At 41.8% G+C, this 19,091-nt stretch overlaps 1 protein-coding gene across 7 annotated transcripts in view; it reads left to right on the forward strand.

Annotated features, from left to right (window-relative positions):
- myo16 (myosin XVI) overlaps positions 1 to 19,091 on the forward strand; it is a 97,272-nt gene that overhangs the window by 34,040 nt on the left and 44,141 nt on the right. For 5 of the 7 annotated variants that reach the window (XR_011690874.1, XM_071476518.1, XM_071476527.1 and 2 more), the window contains exons 3-13: positions 222 to 292; positions 503 to 646; positions 6,793 to 6,901; positions 9,407 to 9,531; positions 9,673 to 9,798; positions 13,134 to 13,209; positions 14,600 to 14,750; positions 14,919 to 15,069; positions 15,220 to 15,330; positions 17,554 to 17,619; positions 18,957 to 19,084. Coding sequence is in view for 6 of the 7 variants with exons in the window: in XM_071476518.1 (XP_071332619.1) it covers positions 222 to 292; positions 503 to 646; positions 6,793 to 6,901; positions 9,407 to 9,531; positions 9,673 to 9,798; positions 13,134 to 13,209; positions 14,600 to 14,750; positions 14,919 to 15,069; positions 15,220 to 15,330; positions 17,554 to 17,619; positions 18,957 to 19,084 (1,258 nt within the window). In the remaining variant the exon portion in view is untranslated. The other 2 variants (XM_071476533.1, XM_071476542.1) reach the window with 2 other exon arrangements.

Raw genomic sequence — 19,091 nt, forward strand, 5'->3', positions numbered from 1 at the left:
ACACACACACACACACACACACACACAGCCTTAACACTGATCCACAGTGACATGGCAAGGACAGTCAGAGGACACTCAGCATATATTGGTTTTGAAAGTGAGTGGCATTGATCAGTATGGGTGCTGTGTCTATGTGCATGTGTCTGCTTTATATACTGTAAGGAGCACGTCTGTCTTCACATACAGCAGGTGTTAACATATAGTTCTCTGTCATCTTGCAGTGTTGCGTCTCCTGAAGGAGGGAGCAGACCCCAACAGCCCCATTCCTTCTGGCGGATCCTTGCTACACCTGGTAAGATGAGACTGATCAGATGATGATCACTGAATTTAAGAAATCAGCTCTGGTGTATGTATGCACCAAACAATCATTCACATTCTTCCCCTATAGCAATGCACATTACATTTCCACATAAATTAGTTGTTATGCATTGATTATGCAATGTATCAGGTAATGTACGTTTGTGCAACCTAATGATGAATCTACTGTCCTTGCTCTCTGCAGTGTGCTCGCCACGACAATGTGTTTGCGGCAGAGATTCTGATTGAGCGAGGCCTGAATGTCAACCTGCAGGATGAAGACCTGTGGACAGCCCTGCATGTTGCATGTGTGTGTGACCATGCAGATGTGGTGCTGCTGCTGCTGCTGGTGAGAAATACAAATGCTCACAGGTTGTGGGGGCGTTTCTTTTTTTTTTTTTTTTTACAGTATCACAAATACATGTAGTTAGGAGTTAAATTTTCTTGTTGATCCTTGTGTAGGTCCAAGTGTGTCAGCTACAAATTTGATAATGTTTGGGAAAAGCTTGGCATAAAAGCTTCATGTTTTGAATTAGCTTTGAACCAGGGGCTCTATTCACATTAGTCAACCATAATTTTCTGTCCAAGTGGAGGATCTTACAGTGATGAGGGGTTTTGGATTACTGGGGGTCTAAAATGCGACTTTGCTTTCTCTAACAAACCCAGCTGAATCACTGAAAATTTGAATATTCAGAAATTCGGCATTAGCATGATATCAAAGAGAGAGCCTGTTCTGTGGAGGATGTCTTGACAAGAGCTGGGGTTGTACTGATTAGGTCCATAACGGAAGCAGGCCCAGCTGCAGGGGAGGGTATGCACATCCAGCCCAGTCACTCAGTGGGCTGGGTCTGCTCTGCTGGTGTTGATTAGACCTAGAGAGGGTTGATTGCAACATGCAGCTTGGTAGAATCCTGTGCAGCCTGGTTCTGCTGATTGGGTCCTGAGTGATTGCTGGCTCCCTGTCTGTGGGGCAGGAAATAGACGTTCCTGGGGGGAATGGATATGTTTGAAGAGCTGCCAGGCAAAGGGTGTGCAGAGTGAATCTGTCAGCCTGCACTGACTGCATGACTGTTGGGTCCATGTATGTGTTGGGTGTTTTGTATTTGCATGCATTTAATTTTCCTCCAAGCAAAGATTCATGCAGGCTGTTTTAGTAGAGCAGGGTGTGATATAGATATGCCAAATTCAATTTATGCAGCGAGTTATGCTTTCATGAAAGGCAATACTATGAGAGAGAGAGAGAGAGAGAACGAGAGAAAGAGGGAGAGAGAGAGAGAGAGAGAGAGAGAGAGAGAGAGAGATTTAATACTGCTCCCAGGGAGGCAGTAACTAAATGTCTCCCATTCACCACCAAGACAGAACTAGTTCCTAGTAAATGAGGTCATATTTACACCGAACTGAGCTCTGTTGGAAGAGAGCAGGGGGTTAGGAAAGAAGAGACCATTTCTAAGAAATTCAAAGAATCAGATTCAACTCTGTAAAAAGTTAAACCATTTCTTCCAGCTTCATCCAGCAACACCAAAACACTTCTTTCATCTTCCCCAGCTTGAATTCCCTTTGACACAAAGTGCTTATTTATTTGACAGCATCTACATCTGCTTGCATGTGAGTGTGGCCTTGTGCTTGCTTGTGTGATTGAAAGAGTATTTGGTTCTGAGGAGTAAGACAGATGACTTGAAATGTCTCTATTTCCAAAATAGTGGATTTTTTTTTCTTTAGGGTAACATTAACAGTTGCATTTCTTTTCCTTGTATAATCAGCAGGGAAGTTGGTTTCTGAAAGGGGAGCCCTAGGCCCTTCCTGTCTACCAGGCTAAAAATAGCTTCAGTCAAGCCATATTTCCGATAGAGTTGCAATATTCATTTTCTTCTATTCATCCATTTTGACACCCATCTCCTCCACCACATCCCTGCCAATGGCCAGACATTCTGCTGAGTTCTCAGGCTGCTCCCTTATCAGAGCAGTAAATGAGAGATCTTCCCTCTAAATATACAGTAGCGGGTTTAAACTTTAATGAGAAATTGACTCGCTAAGGGAGCTTGAGTGGCAGCCTTATCTTTGATTGACACAGGAAGGAATAATGCTGCTAATATGTACTAATCTATTATGTCCTACTCCACCATCTCTTTCACCATTCCCCCTCCCCTTGTCCTCTGCTTTTCTGTCCTTGATTTCCTTTCTCTAGTTCTTATACAGAGCAGTGGAGTGGTTTTTGCTGACAGAGATGTTACCAAGCTTGTCATGTGGGTAAATGGGGGGGTTGATGAGAAGTCTGGTTGTATTGTTGCTCTGTGTCCGGATTGGCAGTAATGTTAATTCTCTTATCTCCTGCCTCCAAACAGCAGGAGAGGGAGTAAGCCATTTCTAAACTCTCTCATTCCAAACCCATTCCAAAAGCCATTCCTAAACCTATTCCTAGCTCTAGCTCTGGTTAATGTTCATCACTGAGACCCTGGCAGGATTAACTGGAGGTGGACTGTCACTTAGCAAATAAGTACATGCCAGGGTGTGTAGTCTTCCTGAATAATTCCACAAAAATATTACACTTGTGGTGTAATATTAATCGTGAAAACAGGCAGTGTTCATCAAGCAAAACCAGACTGAGCCCTCTACCTTTTCATATTTATTTCCACGTCCAGCACTTAACTAGACTTGGCTCATGTACATGCATCACGATGGCTCAACGGAGGTTCTTGATCTCCATCTGTTACATCTTAGCCGGCTCTCTGTTTGTACCACAGCCCACAAGATACTTATCAAATCATATTTTTTCTAGTGGCTCAATTATGTCTTCCTAATTTCATTTCTTATGAAACCCAGAAAAAGATGTGGTGATTAGGGTTGCCCTAATTCTGCATTGGTATCTGTCTGAGTAAAAGTTTCTACTTTTTGACACAGTGTTGAATATATGAACTCATGAAGAACAAACACATGTCTTCAACTGTTGTCCATTTCACCTAATTAAAAAGTACTTGACTTTCCTTTTCCTCTCTGTCATATCGTATTTCTCGGTGAGATAAGAGCTTTTAGTCTCTACAATTGTGCAGGGGAATGTGTAGCTATGCAGCCATGTGATTAACAGGAGAGAGGTTCTGTTCCAAAGTGTTATTTCTCATCTTACAATTCAAAACCCAGCGGGGTTACAGTTACAGAAGTGACCCACTTTCCGTGCTTGTAAATGATGAGTTTAAAACTTCTGAACTGTGAGTCCTTTGAAGTCAAACGATTAACTTCAAGCCCCTGGCTGCACTGAACTCCACTTCACACCAGTTGAATTTGGCTTTTTTTTTTGGGGGGGGGGGGGTCTGGTGATAATTTTGCTCTCCTCCCTCCTCTAAACATAACAGTGGAATAAAGAAACTTTCAGATGCCTGTAGTGTATAATCTACTTTAATTTAATTCACAAACCTGCAAGTTCTAACAATATAAAGAAAGATTTGTTTAAATATTTTCAGGAAATGCAACATTTGTCAACAGACTCCTGATTAAGTACAACAAGATCACTGCGTGTTTGTTGTTGATGCATATGTGAGTAAATATTTTATGCTGTGAGGAATTGTACTCATTTATAGATATGAATATATTTCCCTATGTCAGTATCTGCAGTATCAGGTCAATGTGCAACAACAACAGGAAGTACATGATGCAGACAAAAAAGTTTTATGTTGATTTGAAAATAGTGTGACCATGACATACTTTATCCAACAGACTGTTGTTTACAACACTGCAGATGGATACATCAAAGCTGAGCAGACGCTGTGTGCAATCAGTTGAGAATAATAAGTTAATGTCTAAGTTATAAAACACCTTAACTCTGGTACATTTCTTTGTCACAGTTAAGAAATTCTAACTCTTAGAATATACATGAGTATGAATTTTATGAGAATGCTTTGGGATTATTTTGAACCATCATACACATATGATTGCATGATTGTGAGTTTAATAGAGATTGATGAAACACAAATGTGTTGATCTTTAAAAAAGTGGATAGGAACTCTCTGTATTGTTAGATTTCCACTGTGCCATGACGGTGTCCAGCTCCGCAGTAGCTACCCCAGGGGCTGCTCTCAGCACATGTCTTGTAGTTGCTATTGATTCTGTGGCAGTCACTGCATGTAACAATTGCCATTATGAACCATGGGCAGGTCGGTATTAACAGATTTCCATCTCTGAGGTGGATCCATCATATTGTGGCAGGGAGCGTGTTGGGGTCAGAAGTCAACTTGTTAACCCCTCGTTGCCTGCGTGGCTTCCAGCCAGCACCGACTTGTTTATATATGTCAGCACTTATCATGTGAGCTCAGACACGTGATTTATGTCTCTCGATCAATGGCCTACACATCATGCTTGCTTCACCATAATACATATGCATTTGTTGATCTTGGAGCTTTGTGTGGCATAAAAGGAGCTCTACAGAATTTATTTCTATAGTGACAGTCTTCTGTTATCAGATTGTATTTAACTCAGCTCAGGAGGGCAAGCATACCATTTCGATGTTTTTTTTATGAATTTTTCACATTGTTATGTTAAACACTTTTACTCTAGGATAATAACACCACCACATCAGTCTGTCACAGGATTACAAACCGGTGTAGAATGTAAAATTTGACTATATTTACAGTTCACTTTTTCACAAAACAATTCTCAAAGCTGTTTTTTACAGCTGTGAGTGAGAGTGGTCAGTGGTTGAGAGCAGCCTCCTGACAGACAGAGCAAGATATAACTGTCAGTCAGCTGATAACATCATCCAGCCAGACTCTTATTGACTTTTACTGGACCTTGAAGTGAATTGTCTGGGTTAGCACATCTTTTTATTACTCCGCTATACTGTGCACACACACGCACACACAAAAAAAACACACACAGGCACCCTGAGAGGAGCCGTCAGGTTTATGAGGAAGTTGATTACTGTTTGGGGGTAAAGCACAAATCAAAAGTATACAGATGGAGCAGTCCAAATTTAACATAAGAAGGTAAGGGAGCACTGAGGGGTGGAGTGTGTGTGCGTGTGTTGGTGTGTGTGTGTGTGTGCGTGCGTGTGATTGCTTGTATTTGTGGTCATGGAGGTCGGCAGAGGGGGCATAACATTATGCTCTCTCTCTGACTCTCTCACCACCTCATGTCGTGCTCCTCAAGCTGTGCTTCACATTGTGATAAGGTTTCTTGTTTTCTCATGAATATTCACAAAGCAGAAGCTGATAGTTGTTAATGTTAATTAATTCTTGTTGTTAACCCCTAATAAACCCTCATAAGTGAGCGAAAGCAGCTCCCACTAGACAACACAGATGGATGCACAATGAAACCGCAAACCTCACCAGAACAGATTCTCTGATAACTGAAATCGACAGCATTATGCTGCCTTTATCAAACTGTAATTGCGATGGTGTCTCTTGGATGAAAAACGTTTCCTCTGAATATCTGCGAAGCATACACCAGAATTGAAAAACAAATTCCAGTTGTCTCATTTTTAAATCAATTAAGCAGTTCAAGGATGCGTTGAGGTTTTGAGGCTCAGTATCCTTGTGGTCTTGCTTTTTAGCAGCTTAGAGCTTTTTAGAGAACGAAGGTTAACAGCTCTCATGTTGCTCTGTCAGCTGGCTCCCTCCTCGCATTTTCAGTCCTCTTCCACCCATTTTTCGCTCTCCCTACCCTTTCCCTCTCTGTCGGCATAAGGACCAGACCATAAATCTCTTTGCCGCACTGCAACTAGGTCGTTAGAATTCTATTAGCTGTAAATATTCAATAAGGATCCTCACTTAGAGTCCTCTGTCCCTGTTATCAGACTTGGTCCAGCTACGATCGTTACACTGGCTTGTCTTTTATAGTTTAGTCAAACAACAAGAAGCAATTTATGGCTAGATGCTGACAATTGCCACTTGAAAGGATGTAGGCTACTTTTAGTACCTAACCCCAAAGAGGGGACAATAAAAATGAGCAGGACAGCACAAAGGTCCACATAAGTAACTGAAATACATTTTGCATGGCTTCTACACAGTTCTGCTTTATTGGTAAAGGGGTGCAACATTTTTACAAACAATGCAGTGCAGTTGAGTTCCCCCAAAGAGAAGCAATCAATCATAACCACACTGTGACAGACGACTGTGCCGTCGTCGGAGTAACAGTCATTAAAGGAGCCCGAGGGAAGGTCTACCATGTTATCTCATGTTATAACAGAACACTGCTTTGGCAGGGTCCCTGTTGAGTAAACACACATTAATCTTGTCACATGCGCACACGCTCACCCCGATGATCCAAGGTAACAGTAACCAACACCCTCACTCTTCACTGCCCCACCCCCTAGGCAGTTTTTTAATGAGTTCTTTAATTCAATGTATTGTCTGTGAATGTCTCCATGGTTCTGCTCAGCTGTACGCCTCTGGGAAGCCAAGATAATTGGGCCCACTTTATCATCAATTCAAGTCTGATGAATGGACCCGGCTAAAACTCAGTGTGTTTGTGTCTTCTCTGCTTTATTTCCTGCCCTGCTTCCGGAAGGCCGGAGTGAACGTTATGCTGCAGGACGTTAACGGAAACATTCCTCTGGACTACGCCTCTGAGGGAACTGAGAGCAACTATATCCTCCGAAAACACCTGGAGGAAAATGGTAAAGTTCCTCACACATTTTATTCACCAAGTTTACATGTCAGAGTCTGTTCACAGGTCTTGGGGAGCGCTACTGCTTATGTGAAAAAACTTTGACGAATGCAGATGTCACTTGAGTCAGTGTCAGTTGGGTCTGAAGACTGAAGGTTTGAACGTGAAAAAAATTTGAGAGGGCAGAGTAAGAAAAAAAAAAACTTAACCAGTGCTTCTTGTTGTCACCTGGTCATCATCTTTGTTTGAGGCTAGCAGCCTAAGGCTACATTAGCCACTACTGGCATACTGGCATAGCACTGGCAAATCTATGAAAGAAGATCAGTGGTTTAGTATTGTGGAAAATGTAGAAACCAGGTTTTGACAAGGGAGAAGAAGGAATGGAATAAAAAAACTGGTTCTGCTGCATTGATGCTGATCTTCCTCAGTTTTGAGACAATGCTGCAGGAGTGCAGTGCTAAATTAGTGGAATACTCTTTCATCAGTGTGCTTCATTGAAATGTGGTGGCTCATTTCCATGTTATCACACTCCTTCCAGAAAGAGAAAAATTAAGTGTAATGAGGAAAAACTAAATATTTCATTGCCTTCATTTAAGAAGTACTAAAAATGGTTAATATTTCATACCTGCAGTTAAAAGGGAGATGTTCTGTGTGTATGTGTTAAGGTGAAGTACACCCACAGGCCTAATGATGGTGGATGGTGAACGAGGCGAACTTGTCTCCCACAGAGAAAGGAGAAGGTCAACACAGCAGCTGTGAATAACGAGATAAAGGCACAGGATAGTTGGAGGCATACAGAGACGAAAGTGGTAGAGGCACGTAGATAGAATGACAGAGGAAGAGCAGTGAACAGTGCCAGCGAAATATAGAGAGACACGCAGAGAAAGAGTTACAGGAATCATGCTGACAAAGCTAGACAGAAACAGATACAGACAATGATGGAGGGTCTTCCCTCATCCATCTGTCATTGGCCACACAAGAGCCTGCACAGGCATCACATGACAAATGCAAGCTTCTGACTGCAGACAGCTAACTCATCAAAGCTCAGACCACCCTACACACACACACACACACACACACACACACACACACACACAGACCTACTCTCTGACTCCCCAGCCACAGAATTTTTTGAGACTTCTCTCTGCCTCTGTCTGCCAGCCCCTGTGGTGATCTCTCTCCTCCTGCCTACCTTCAGCTCCCCTGATACCACCCCCCATTGTGCTGGGCTTTGCCACCATGAAACACACTCTTACTCACACAGGCTCACTCAGCCTCTGTTGCTATAGCAACTTGGTTGCATGCTCTCTATCCCCATCAAGTTTGTGTGGTTGTGGGAAAGACAGTCTGTCCATGTGTTTCTGCATCAGGGATAAAGGAGGAGAGGTTTTTTATGCTTTAATAGATATTCTGTTTTTAGTTTTCAGTGTCGTAGCCGAGTTGCTTGTGCTTCATGTAATACTGGATTATCACAAGTATTGGCACTTTAGAGAACAAGTATTCTCCTCTGTTGTGGTAATGTTGCTATGAGCATGTCTCAAATACCTACAAACCTCGGGGCTGTTGTGTGTTTGCAAAGACAAACTTATTGATTAGCTGATACAACCAGTCTATTTGGAAAAGTCTCATTAGTTAGTGCCCTAGAGCTTATCCGAGTGAAATATAGATTGATTGATAATCCATGCTATTAATGCAACTGAAGTCAGGTCCACTGCATGAATGTGATTATGAAGCAGTGCATTGATCTTCATAGCTTGCAATGCCCTTGTAGACCCCTGTATGTCTGTGACGGCCCAGGAGACAAACTACAGTGGCCTTGAATCGTTCAGGTCCGGGACCGGGCCTGTACAGGATGACCTTCTGATTTTCATTTCAAGTGTCATCAGCTTCAGGATCACTTCACCATGCACTTGATGTGAGAGGGTTTCCTGTTTGACATCAGTTTGTGCTTGTTCTCACTGTCAGTGCACACAGCCAGCATCCTCTTAAAGTCACATACTCAGTACTGGCACTGCACAGCCACTATCATAAAACATGGCGCTACATTCAAACTGAATCCACAAAAACTGGGGAATCTATAAATGCAAAACATGCCTAATTCCTATATTTTGCAAAGTCATTATACTAACTAGTTTGTTCTAAACAGCTAAAGCTTAGGTATGAGGTTTAAAGGGATAGTTTGACATTTTCGGAATGTTTTTGTGTTCATGCTGCAGTTTAATAAGAAGACCAGGAAGTCACTGCTCCCAGTCAAGAAACAGTCTTTCCCATAAAAAAAAGAAACAACTTGCCATTTTTACTCTTTTGTTTTTGTACAGATAAAATGTTATGCTAAGCCACACGAAACATCTCCTGGTTCCAGCTTTATATTTAATACACTTATGTTAGTGATATTAATATTCTCATTCAAGTCTTTGCAAGAAAGTGAATTAGAGTATTTCACAAAATGTTAAACCAGCATGACAACTAAAGAATATTGTAGTGTTAGTGTCCCAATCGTGTTTGTGTTTTCTAGGTGTGGATGTGTCATCTATGCATGCCATGAAGACACAGAGACCCTGCACCATGTTGTCTGATGTTAGACAGCTTGTAGCCACAGGCGGAAGCCTCAGCCAGCCCAATGATTACGGGGTCACTCTGGTAAGTAAGCTCTCATGTGTGACCTTTTTTGTCTTTCTCCCTTTCTATCAACGGTTTGTTCTGTTTCTTCAACTCAGTCTTTACCAGATGCTGTAGCTTTTTGTTTGCCTCAATTTTCTCTTTGGTCCTCTCTCTCTGAAGCTCCACATAGCATGTGTCAGTGGTTACAGAGAGGTGGTGTCCGTGTTGCTGGAGAGTGGAGCGGACCCCCATCCTGCGGACGACAACTTTTGGACCCCTCTCCACCTGGCTGCTAAATACGGACAGGTAATTCACAGCTGCTCAACAAAATGTCAGAATGTTTTTGACATTAATGAAGTCGTCCCCTACTTTCAGCTCATCTAACTGTATTGATCTCATGTGATTGCAGTCATTAATGAAATAATGAGGAAATTATTGATGGATTGTTCCTCAGAGCAACTTGCCTCCAGTTACCCTGCGCACCCTCTGATAAACTGCTCTTTTTGGGCCTATTGATCAGAAAGAGTCAAACTGCCGGCATGGAGCAGCGGTGCATATGCATTTGTTAACAGCATTTTATATGAGCAGTTTAATGGTCTTAGAGGAAAGGAGATTGATTTCCAGATGGGCTGGAGGTCAGCTGTTGGAATGATGGGGTCTGGTGGTTTGGGAGCGGTCCAAGTATGAAGGAAGGGAAATGATCACATTCAGATCTTGCTGACCCAACTGGATATTTAATTACATTTCTGAGCTGTGTGCGGGGCTGCTGAAAAAGTAAATTTATTCATTTGGTATTTAGAATCACACTCTACTTCTTTGGTTCATATATACTCAAGTCATGATTTTTTTCCGCATTCACTAGAGTGTCTTTTATAATCTATTCTTCCTTTCAGTTACCACACAGCTTTTTTCTGTGTCATTCATACAGATCTGTTGCCTTTGTTTTCTTTCTTTTTCCACGATCCCCTCATCCACTTGTTAGTTGATCAGATGATAGTGAATGAGATGAACTAAATGTACAAATCCTCCAGACAGCACTCCTCTAATAACTTCTTGTGTGTCCTTGCTTTTCAGACTTTGTGCAAATGCAGTTACTCTGTGTGTGTGTGTGTGTGTGTGTGTGTTTGGATAATATGTAAGTGCATCTGACTTAAGAGTGGCAGTCTAGAGGATTGGAGAATCGATTAGGTTTCCCTTGCTGTGCTAAATCACCACAACCATCAACTCTTTACTGGTGCTTTGCCTCCTGCATACCAACTACTCCCTGACCCTTCATAACACTCACTTCCTGCCACCTTTCCCTTATAGAAAGTGACATGTCCAGTAACACAGGACATTATGGGTTCAAGATGTCTGCATGTATTCAGCCAAGTAAATCACTGCTCCCACTAATTAAAATGCTTTGCTGACATGAGGCAGAAGCAAACCGATGCCTGAAAACATTGACTGGCAACTGTAACACTAGCTGGTATGTTAAACCCAAAGACCCCTTCTGTAGCGTACGTACTGGACTGACCCTTTAAGAAGACGTATGAACCTATTACTGCCGCTAATTAAGCTTCCCTCTCTTGGCCTTGAGATAAGTTAGACCCTGGCTCTTGGCTCCCCTTGTTTGAGTCAGAGGTTTTCAAGTTGTGTTCTCTTGAGGAACACATTTTAAATAGTCCTATGTTGGATTTTCAAAAAAAAAAAAAAAAAAAAGATAGGGTGTTAGAATAAAACACTGCTGGGATTGGATTAATTCTGTCTGTTTTAAAGTTAAGATACACATGAAAGCTGTGGTAATATACCAACCAGATGAAAGAAGATTTATATACCAGTAAACCTTTCAAAGCACTTTAATGTTCGTCTCAAGATTAATTTTCACATCTGACAAATATTGCTAAATATTGTTTCTCACCCAAAAAATATCTGAATGAAGATCAGTATAGATTACTGGTTAGGTGAGGTTACTTTGACCCTGCTGACCCTCATGTACTGATGACCTTTTCCTGCGCCTCCTGTAAACTTTGACTCATTGAAGAGTTCAGATCTTGTGGTGCCACTGACGTGTTGTCAGTATTTATAGGGTGTGAGTGCAGCTGACAGGGTTTGTGGGCAGTAGAGATGCTGTAGACTCATAAGTGAACAGCTGTTGGCATTGGTCAGAGCCAATCTGCTGAATGTGCTAAGTCACTCTCCTCCATCAGGCAGATTATGTCTTATTACATTGCTGTAGTACAAAGAAGCGCTGCTGCTTCCACTGCAGTTTGAACTGTGACTTATAGAAAAGTATGTTTAGTTTTGGATTTTGAAGACTTACAAAAGCTGTATTAAAACAAATGGTTGAAATCAATGCAGCAGAGGGTATCATGAGTTGTAGCTCTCTTTGAAGAATGTGAAGTCTCCAAGATGAAGCTGGAATTACTTGATTCAGACTCATTCAGGGCTAAAGAAGACATAACTGTTTTCAAAGGCTAAGTAGTACTCTCTATGACACACAAAATAAAACTGGTGGAGTACCCCTTTATTTTTTTGTAATATAGGTTTGATTTTTTTGCTGAAGTGTAGGGGAAACCTTTTTGATGCAATAAACTGAGAATCAGTAATAAGGAAAATTATTTTCCTCTAATTCAAGGACACTTCAGGGCCCAACTAGTAATTTACAAAATATAAATAATTGGTGGAAATCACCTGACAGTCACTAGCAAGTATTTCCATGTTAGTGATTGACAGTTTAAACGCTGTTTAAACAGCACAAACAGTCTGAAAACTGAACTGTAGGAGAGGATGTTTTGGGTTTATTATTTTCCTAGAGTTAACTCTGGTTGTATAGGTTCTTGTGTATTATTATCAGCTATAGTCACTTCATTTACAATTTGAAATGATGTCTTAATATTTATTGATGTACTGAGGCAGCCTCAGGGTCATGTTACCTTTCCTACATTGCCAAGAAAAAAATAGAGAAGATGCTTCTTGTCTATTATCCATAAATTGAGTTGCACTTCAGATATATCAACATACAATAATCACAAATCAGTATTCACAGAACACATAGTGCAATACACTTGGATTTGAAACAGCTGTTCATCCACAGAGGCAAAGTGAGGTGGAGAAAGAGAGAAGTGCAAAAAAGGCCAGAAAATGGAGGAGCAATGAGAGGGAAAGGAGAACGAGTCAGAATGTAGCCTGTGTGAGCAGAGCTGAAAGGGAAAACAGAGACAGAACAATAGAAGACAGAGGTGACAGCCATCACATGTCACGCTGTGTAGAAATGAGGGTAGATGACTACAGGGTTCTTCCACTGTGACATGTGACAGAAGATTGGCTCATTATTAAAGGATCTCCTCATTCTGGGACAACACTTGTATAGACCTGTCATGTGTGACATACACTGTATATATTATCTGCTTAGTGTTTCAATTCTACGCCTGTGTCACAGTATCTCCTGCATTTACTTATCTACATGTGAGTGTAACCACCTTATGATCAATGACCTTTAACAGGAGGATCAAAAAATGTAATAAATCTGCTATGAAATGCTTTTTAGGTCATGTATTGGTGGTTTGAGAGAAGATGTTGTTAATAGTGTCCTAGAAATGTTAGAATTTTTTCTAGGATGTTATAAAAATGGATGTGGATGTTTCTCCTATCTCTTACAGACAAGCATCGTTAGCCTGCTCCTGAGACGCGGGGCAAACCCGACTCTGTTGAACTGCAACCACGACAAGCCCTCAGGTAACACACTTACACGTTCACACTAATATACACGTGTGCATGCACACACACAAATACTGCAGTCAGAATGAGAGTTTCAACAAGCAGGAGGTAATGAAGCAAAGAAGCAGAGAAATGGATTTTGACTTATTCAGCTGAGGTTTTTCAAAGGCATTAATAATCACTATGACGATAGAAAGCATAAGCTCATACACACACATTGTACACAGTGAGTAAGACTCCCTCATAATGAGTCGCTGGTGAACTTATCTGTGCACATCTGAGTATATCTGCAAGAGAGAAATCATTTTAAGACATTAACGCCTGTACAAACGTGCACTGATTAAATTTGGATATTAACACTAATCATAAGCGGCTGGTATTTGCTAGCAGGCATTGAGGTAGCATATCAGCCAAGAGTGTGTGTTGTAATTCTTTAATATGTGTTATTTTTCTAAAAAGAACAATACATCCTCAGTTTCTCAGTGAAATGTCTCTCGATGGGCGTGACAGTGTCGATTAACATATTTCTATTAAATTCAGTTGTATTAATGTTCGAGTGAAAGCCGTTATTGGCTGATGATCTTGATCAATCTTCCAGATTTCCTTCCCACACACGGGGGGATCCAGCAGGGGTAAAATTCCCTGCATCTCCAACCTGAACAGATCTATTCTACAGTTACCCTTTGAACCAGGCTGCTGCTGTAGTGTAGTCAGTGTAAATGTTAGCAGAGTCTCTTGTGTGATCGTGATGAAATGTGTCATAGAGAGGGATCTACCTCGCACATCATAGCTGCCTCGAACCATTTACCCCCATGTTGTCATCACATCACTGACTGCTTCGCTCCGGCCTCAATCAATAGCTCTTTCTAGCATGTAGGCTTAGAAAAGACGTGAGACACCCTTAGAGACTGAAACAACCCCCTTCTTTTTCACTTGGAACCGTGCACCCCTCCCTCTGCAGCCACATGACGAAACAAAGACAGAGCAAGAGGTGGGAGTCTAGGGGGTTGTTAGGCACATGGAAAATAAAAAGACAGGATGAAGCCATTCCCCTCTCTTGTGACCTATTAGACCTCATTACAGACAGGGGGGATCTTAACTCCCTTCTTTTGAAGCACAGTTGGACTGATCCTCAGTGGGGCTCACATTCTGCCCCAGTGCAGGTTCATCGACACTGATTTTGAAGAAGAGTTGTCAGGGAAAAGGCAGGAGAACAGAAAAGTGTGTCTGGTTGTTTCACAGCAGAGGTTGTAAAGCTCTTGAGCTTACAATATTACCAAATTCTCAGTGTCTTTTCACCACTGTCATTGAGTTTTGGTCTGTATCGAATTAAACTTGTCTCAGTGAAGTTCAAATAGTCATCTGATTAGTCGACTCAGTGGCTTGTGTCTTGTGTGTCTGTCACCAGACATTGCTGCATCAGAGCCCATAGCTGATATGCTTCTGAGCGCAGAGGAGAGCTGGCTGCAGAGACTGAAGGACCCCTCCGCTCCGCTGCCCTCCACAGACCAACGCTATGATGGTGGATCACATGACGTCACCACTCCTGTCAAGAACTTGTGGGTTAATAGTCTCATAAGAACAAATGTTATTCAACGGTTACCACAGATTATAAATAATGTTTTTTTCCCCTCTTTCTCTCATTCACCACTTTTCCTTCAACATGTTTCCTTTCCCTCCATCTGCTGTGTTTTTGCCAACTCCTTTACTATCCACATAATATACAGGAACCCCTTGTGTCTCCCTATCTCCAAGCGAGACAGTCTGTTGGAGAAATGTGCCATGTTCAGAGAGGCAGGTGGAGCTCTGAGTGGACAGCCCTCCCAGGACAATTGTTTAGATGGCCCCTTTAGCTCTGGAGCCAGCAAACTGGAGCAGGTAGCTCATCTTGTTACAGTTCCTGCCACACAGTTAGATAGTAACACAGATTCAAAAAAACACAAATTTTACATTTGACATTTGCAACATAATTACATTACAGCTTACTACAACATGTTCAATTTAATTGTTAACCTGCATTTTCTTCAGGTCAAGCTGATGCCCCCGGCACCTAATGACGACTTGGCGTCCCTCAGTGAGCTGACTGACAGCAGCCTGCTCTATGAGATGCAGAAGCGCTTTGGCAATGACCAGATCTATGTAAGACTCCACTGTCTTTGTGCCACTGAACAAGGAATCCCAGTCAACATTAAACATGCATTAGAACGCTGAGCACACACAGAAGACAGAGAGATGCAAACACACGCTCTCTCTCTTGGGCATAACTGGGCCTCTCTCGTTTATTTGTAGTGGAATGTTGTGTTGTTTGTGGTTTGGGAATTTCGGGACATGATGTTTAGATCACATCTCACAGACTCATGTACTCTATACCCAGCAGCTCTGCTGTGGGTTTACCTCTGTCATATGTACATTTTTATATACCTCTCACGCAGTGTATCACGCACAGTGTACGTCCTTAAGCTTTAAGACCCGTTGTGCAAATAATATTCATATTTGTGACCTGTGACTACTGTTGCAGTCAGTCAGTGGAAACAAACAGTTATTTTTCTGAATGCAGTTAAGGCTTGAGTCTGCGCACCAGGTTGTGTTCATGAGCTGACTCCCTTGCCCCCTCTGTTCTGGTCCACTGACTGGGGTAAGAGTGGTGCCTAATCTTAATGTACATGCACATATACAGGTGCACACATACACACACACACACACACACACACACACACACACACACACACACACACTTTGACTGGTGACAATTGCAAAATCAATAAAGATCAATTTGAAAGATAAATCCATAACTATATACAGGAGTAAAATACCTTCATCTCCAACAATTGGTCCATTTTATATTCCTGTCATTTTCTCCTTCCCTTGAAGACTGTGGCCTGGCCCATAATTCTCCACTGGGACTGAGCTCTATAAAGACTGGAACCAAATCAATGTAGAGCTGTCCGGTGTGCTCTCCACTCTGTGAAGAGGCAGTAATAGTCTGTTATTACAGAAACCCAGATGGGCGACAGACAGTAGGGTTAGCCACAGCAGGGGACACAGATAAGGGGATGACAATAAAAGGAAGTAGAGTGGTGGATGAAGAAAAGAGAAACGATTAGAATTCAGCATAATGAGGGCTGGATACTGAGTTAAAGTCCATTTGGAAGAAGAAGCGATGAAAAGAAAAGAGTAGGTTGACAAAGTGCAGCTACAATAAGTATATTGGAACAAGCCTGATCTGATTGTGTATAAATCTTCTGTCATGGTGGTGCACAGGATGCAGTAACGCATTGTTGTCCAGACATAAATGTGTTGGCTTCAAGTCTGAGTTTTTGAAGTACACAGCTTTCACTTTTCATTTGGCCAAATAATTCCATTTCTCTGCAATTCTGTCCTTCTTATCGTTCCTTTTTCTATATCTAATGTGTTTGACCTTACGTACATACAGTAACAGAACATTTCAAGAAAGAGGTGAACAAAGCGAAGATATGGTGAAGGACAGAAACAGCAAGTGGACAAAGGCAGTGAACACTCCATATGTTCCCAGCAGGGTGGTCAGAGATGGGGCTTTGATGAGTGATCTGCTGCCTTCTGCCAGGATAGAAGAACCAGTGCAACACTAAATCCCAGAGGAAAGCAGCAAGGGACTGGGGAAGGATATGAGAGAAGACATTGATGAAGGCTGGATTTTTGACAAGCATGTCATGAGATTAAATGGAAGAGTGAGAGTGAGGGAAGGTGGCTGAATATTTTTTATACCCAGTTAAAAACACAAAACTGCAGGAAAGTTAGGAGAATTTCCCTCTGTCTGCAAGCAGTGGGAATTTGTTCAAGTCATTAACCTTGAACCAGGGCCTAAGGACAGAGCAGAATGTTACAGAATGTTAGCAAAACCTGTGCTTTCCCAGGAGACAGTGTTAGCTTTCAAACAGCCTCCAGGGCTCTTTGTGAGAAACAGACTGTTAGCAGTTTAGTGGAAAGGGTCAGAAATTGAGAGTTGGTTATTTTTATCTAAATGGCCTTTGGGTTTGTGTGTAAACTGTGTGGGAGGGGTGTTTTTTTATTGGAGAAAGGTCATTACTGAGGTTATCACTGAAGGTCCCTTCCTGGCCTTTTTCTGTTGTGAAATTATCATATCTTTATGTTAATAGAGGTGGTCACCAACATGAATATTGATGTTAAAGAAAGAGCGGGACAGCACTTCTATTTTAAGGTCAGCGTTAGCTTTAGGTTGTAGTTACAGCACTGTCCATCGAAGCAGAGCTGTGCCTCCTCACACCCAAAAGATAAAGGTTTCATGATATTGGATGATCTTCTTGTTTTCTGTGAGTTACTGAGTTGAAGATGACTCAGGTGTGTTTTTGTGCTCTGTTGCAGACTTACATCGGACACATCCTTCTGCTGGTCAATCCAAACAAAGAGCTGCCGATCTATTCCACTTTGGTAAGCAGGCATGTGAATAAGCTCTATTTCAGGTAATCGTACAAGATATACCACGCTTAGGTCTCCTAATGTTGAATTTGCATGTCTGGAAGTGCTTTGCATTTTACATGAAAAATCACATCATAAGGGAGGGATGTTTGCAGTATAGTAAGCAGAGCATGAACAGATGAAATGGACCTTGTGGTTGATAAATAATGCACTCTTCCTGTCAGTGATACACAGCATAAGGCTGACTCTGCATCAGCCAGGAAATAGAGGGATCCAGTTTAGCAAGACACACACACACTCTCAGGTTTATTACACTGAATTATGGTGAAAAACAGCATATTTAACATTTCTAACAACTAGAGGACACTGTCAGTGAATGACTATCAGGCTGTCGTTCTTCATTTGTTCAATGTTGTGATATTAATCATAACATTTAACCATATTTTAAATAGCGGATGACACATTTTGAAATAGCTGAATTAACGCCAGTTTAGTGCGTGCCCATGTGGGCCCAGGAGGGGTTGAATGGAGGAGGAGACATCTTCTACTGTCATGACAGAATGGAGCCAGGCCCCCTCTGGCTGTCCCATTCCTGCCTGTGTCTGGATCCACTCCAGGCATCTATACCCAACTGAGAGAAATGTGTGGAGGATCAGGGAGGAGCCAGGGTGAGAAGGACATATGTCACAACATGTGTGAACTGCTGGTCGTCTGTCACCCCCTCTGGTCTGGTGGTGGTCCACAGCCCATCCTCTCTCACTTGTCTGTGGCCACAGACACAGTGCTGGCACACATCTGCTGGTCTGGCTACAGATAGGTTACTTTGTTACAGTAAAGTACAGTTAAGTATGATAGATAATGAGGGCTCACTGTCTGATACACTTATGTTTTAAACAAAGTTAAATGATGACAAAATTGTGCAACTTTTTCAGGTTTTCATCAGGTTTTAGATCATTCCTAATTTAAAATAAAGCAGTGTTGTTAGAAGCAGATCCTTTTTTAGATAAAACTAAGCAGAAGAATAAAATACTGTGGTTTACGATCAGTTCCATAATGCTTATTTTTGTACTGCAACATATTATTCAGTGATATGTTGTTAAATCCCTAAAAAGACAGAAGCAAAGGAAGTGTTTTTACTTTTTTTTGTCACACTAGCATGGCATAGAAATAAGTTGTTTGTGCATCTGCTGGCTTTTAGGTTGTGGTTTTAAAGTAAACCAGCAAAGTGTCTAACACCTTGTTAGTGAGATGGACACACAGGTATGTATAAGTGTAAGTTACACGCAGTATGGTATCACAGTTTTGCAATGTTTTAATGGACTGTGTCTACCTCTGTTTCTCTCTCTCAGGTGAGTCAGTTGTACCTGAGCTCCACAGGTCGTCTATGCTCGTCTCTGCCACCTCACATCTTCTCTTCAGCAGAGAGAGCTTACCACATGATGCTACAGGAGAGACGCCCGCAGTGTTTCATCTTAAGGTACAAC

This window comes from Trachinotus anak, unplaced genomic scaffold, assembly GCF_046630095.1.
Source record: "Trachinotus anak isolate AG129_WGS33_773 ecotype Australia unplaced genomic scaffold, CSIRO_AGI_Tana_v1 ptg000001l, whole genome shotgun sequence".
Taxonomy (NCBI): domain Eukaryota; kingdom Metazoa; phylum Chordata; class Actinopteri; order Carangiformes; family Carangidae; genus Trachinotus; species Trachinotus anak.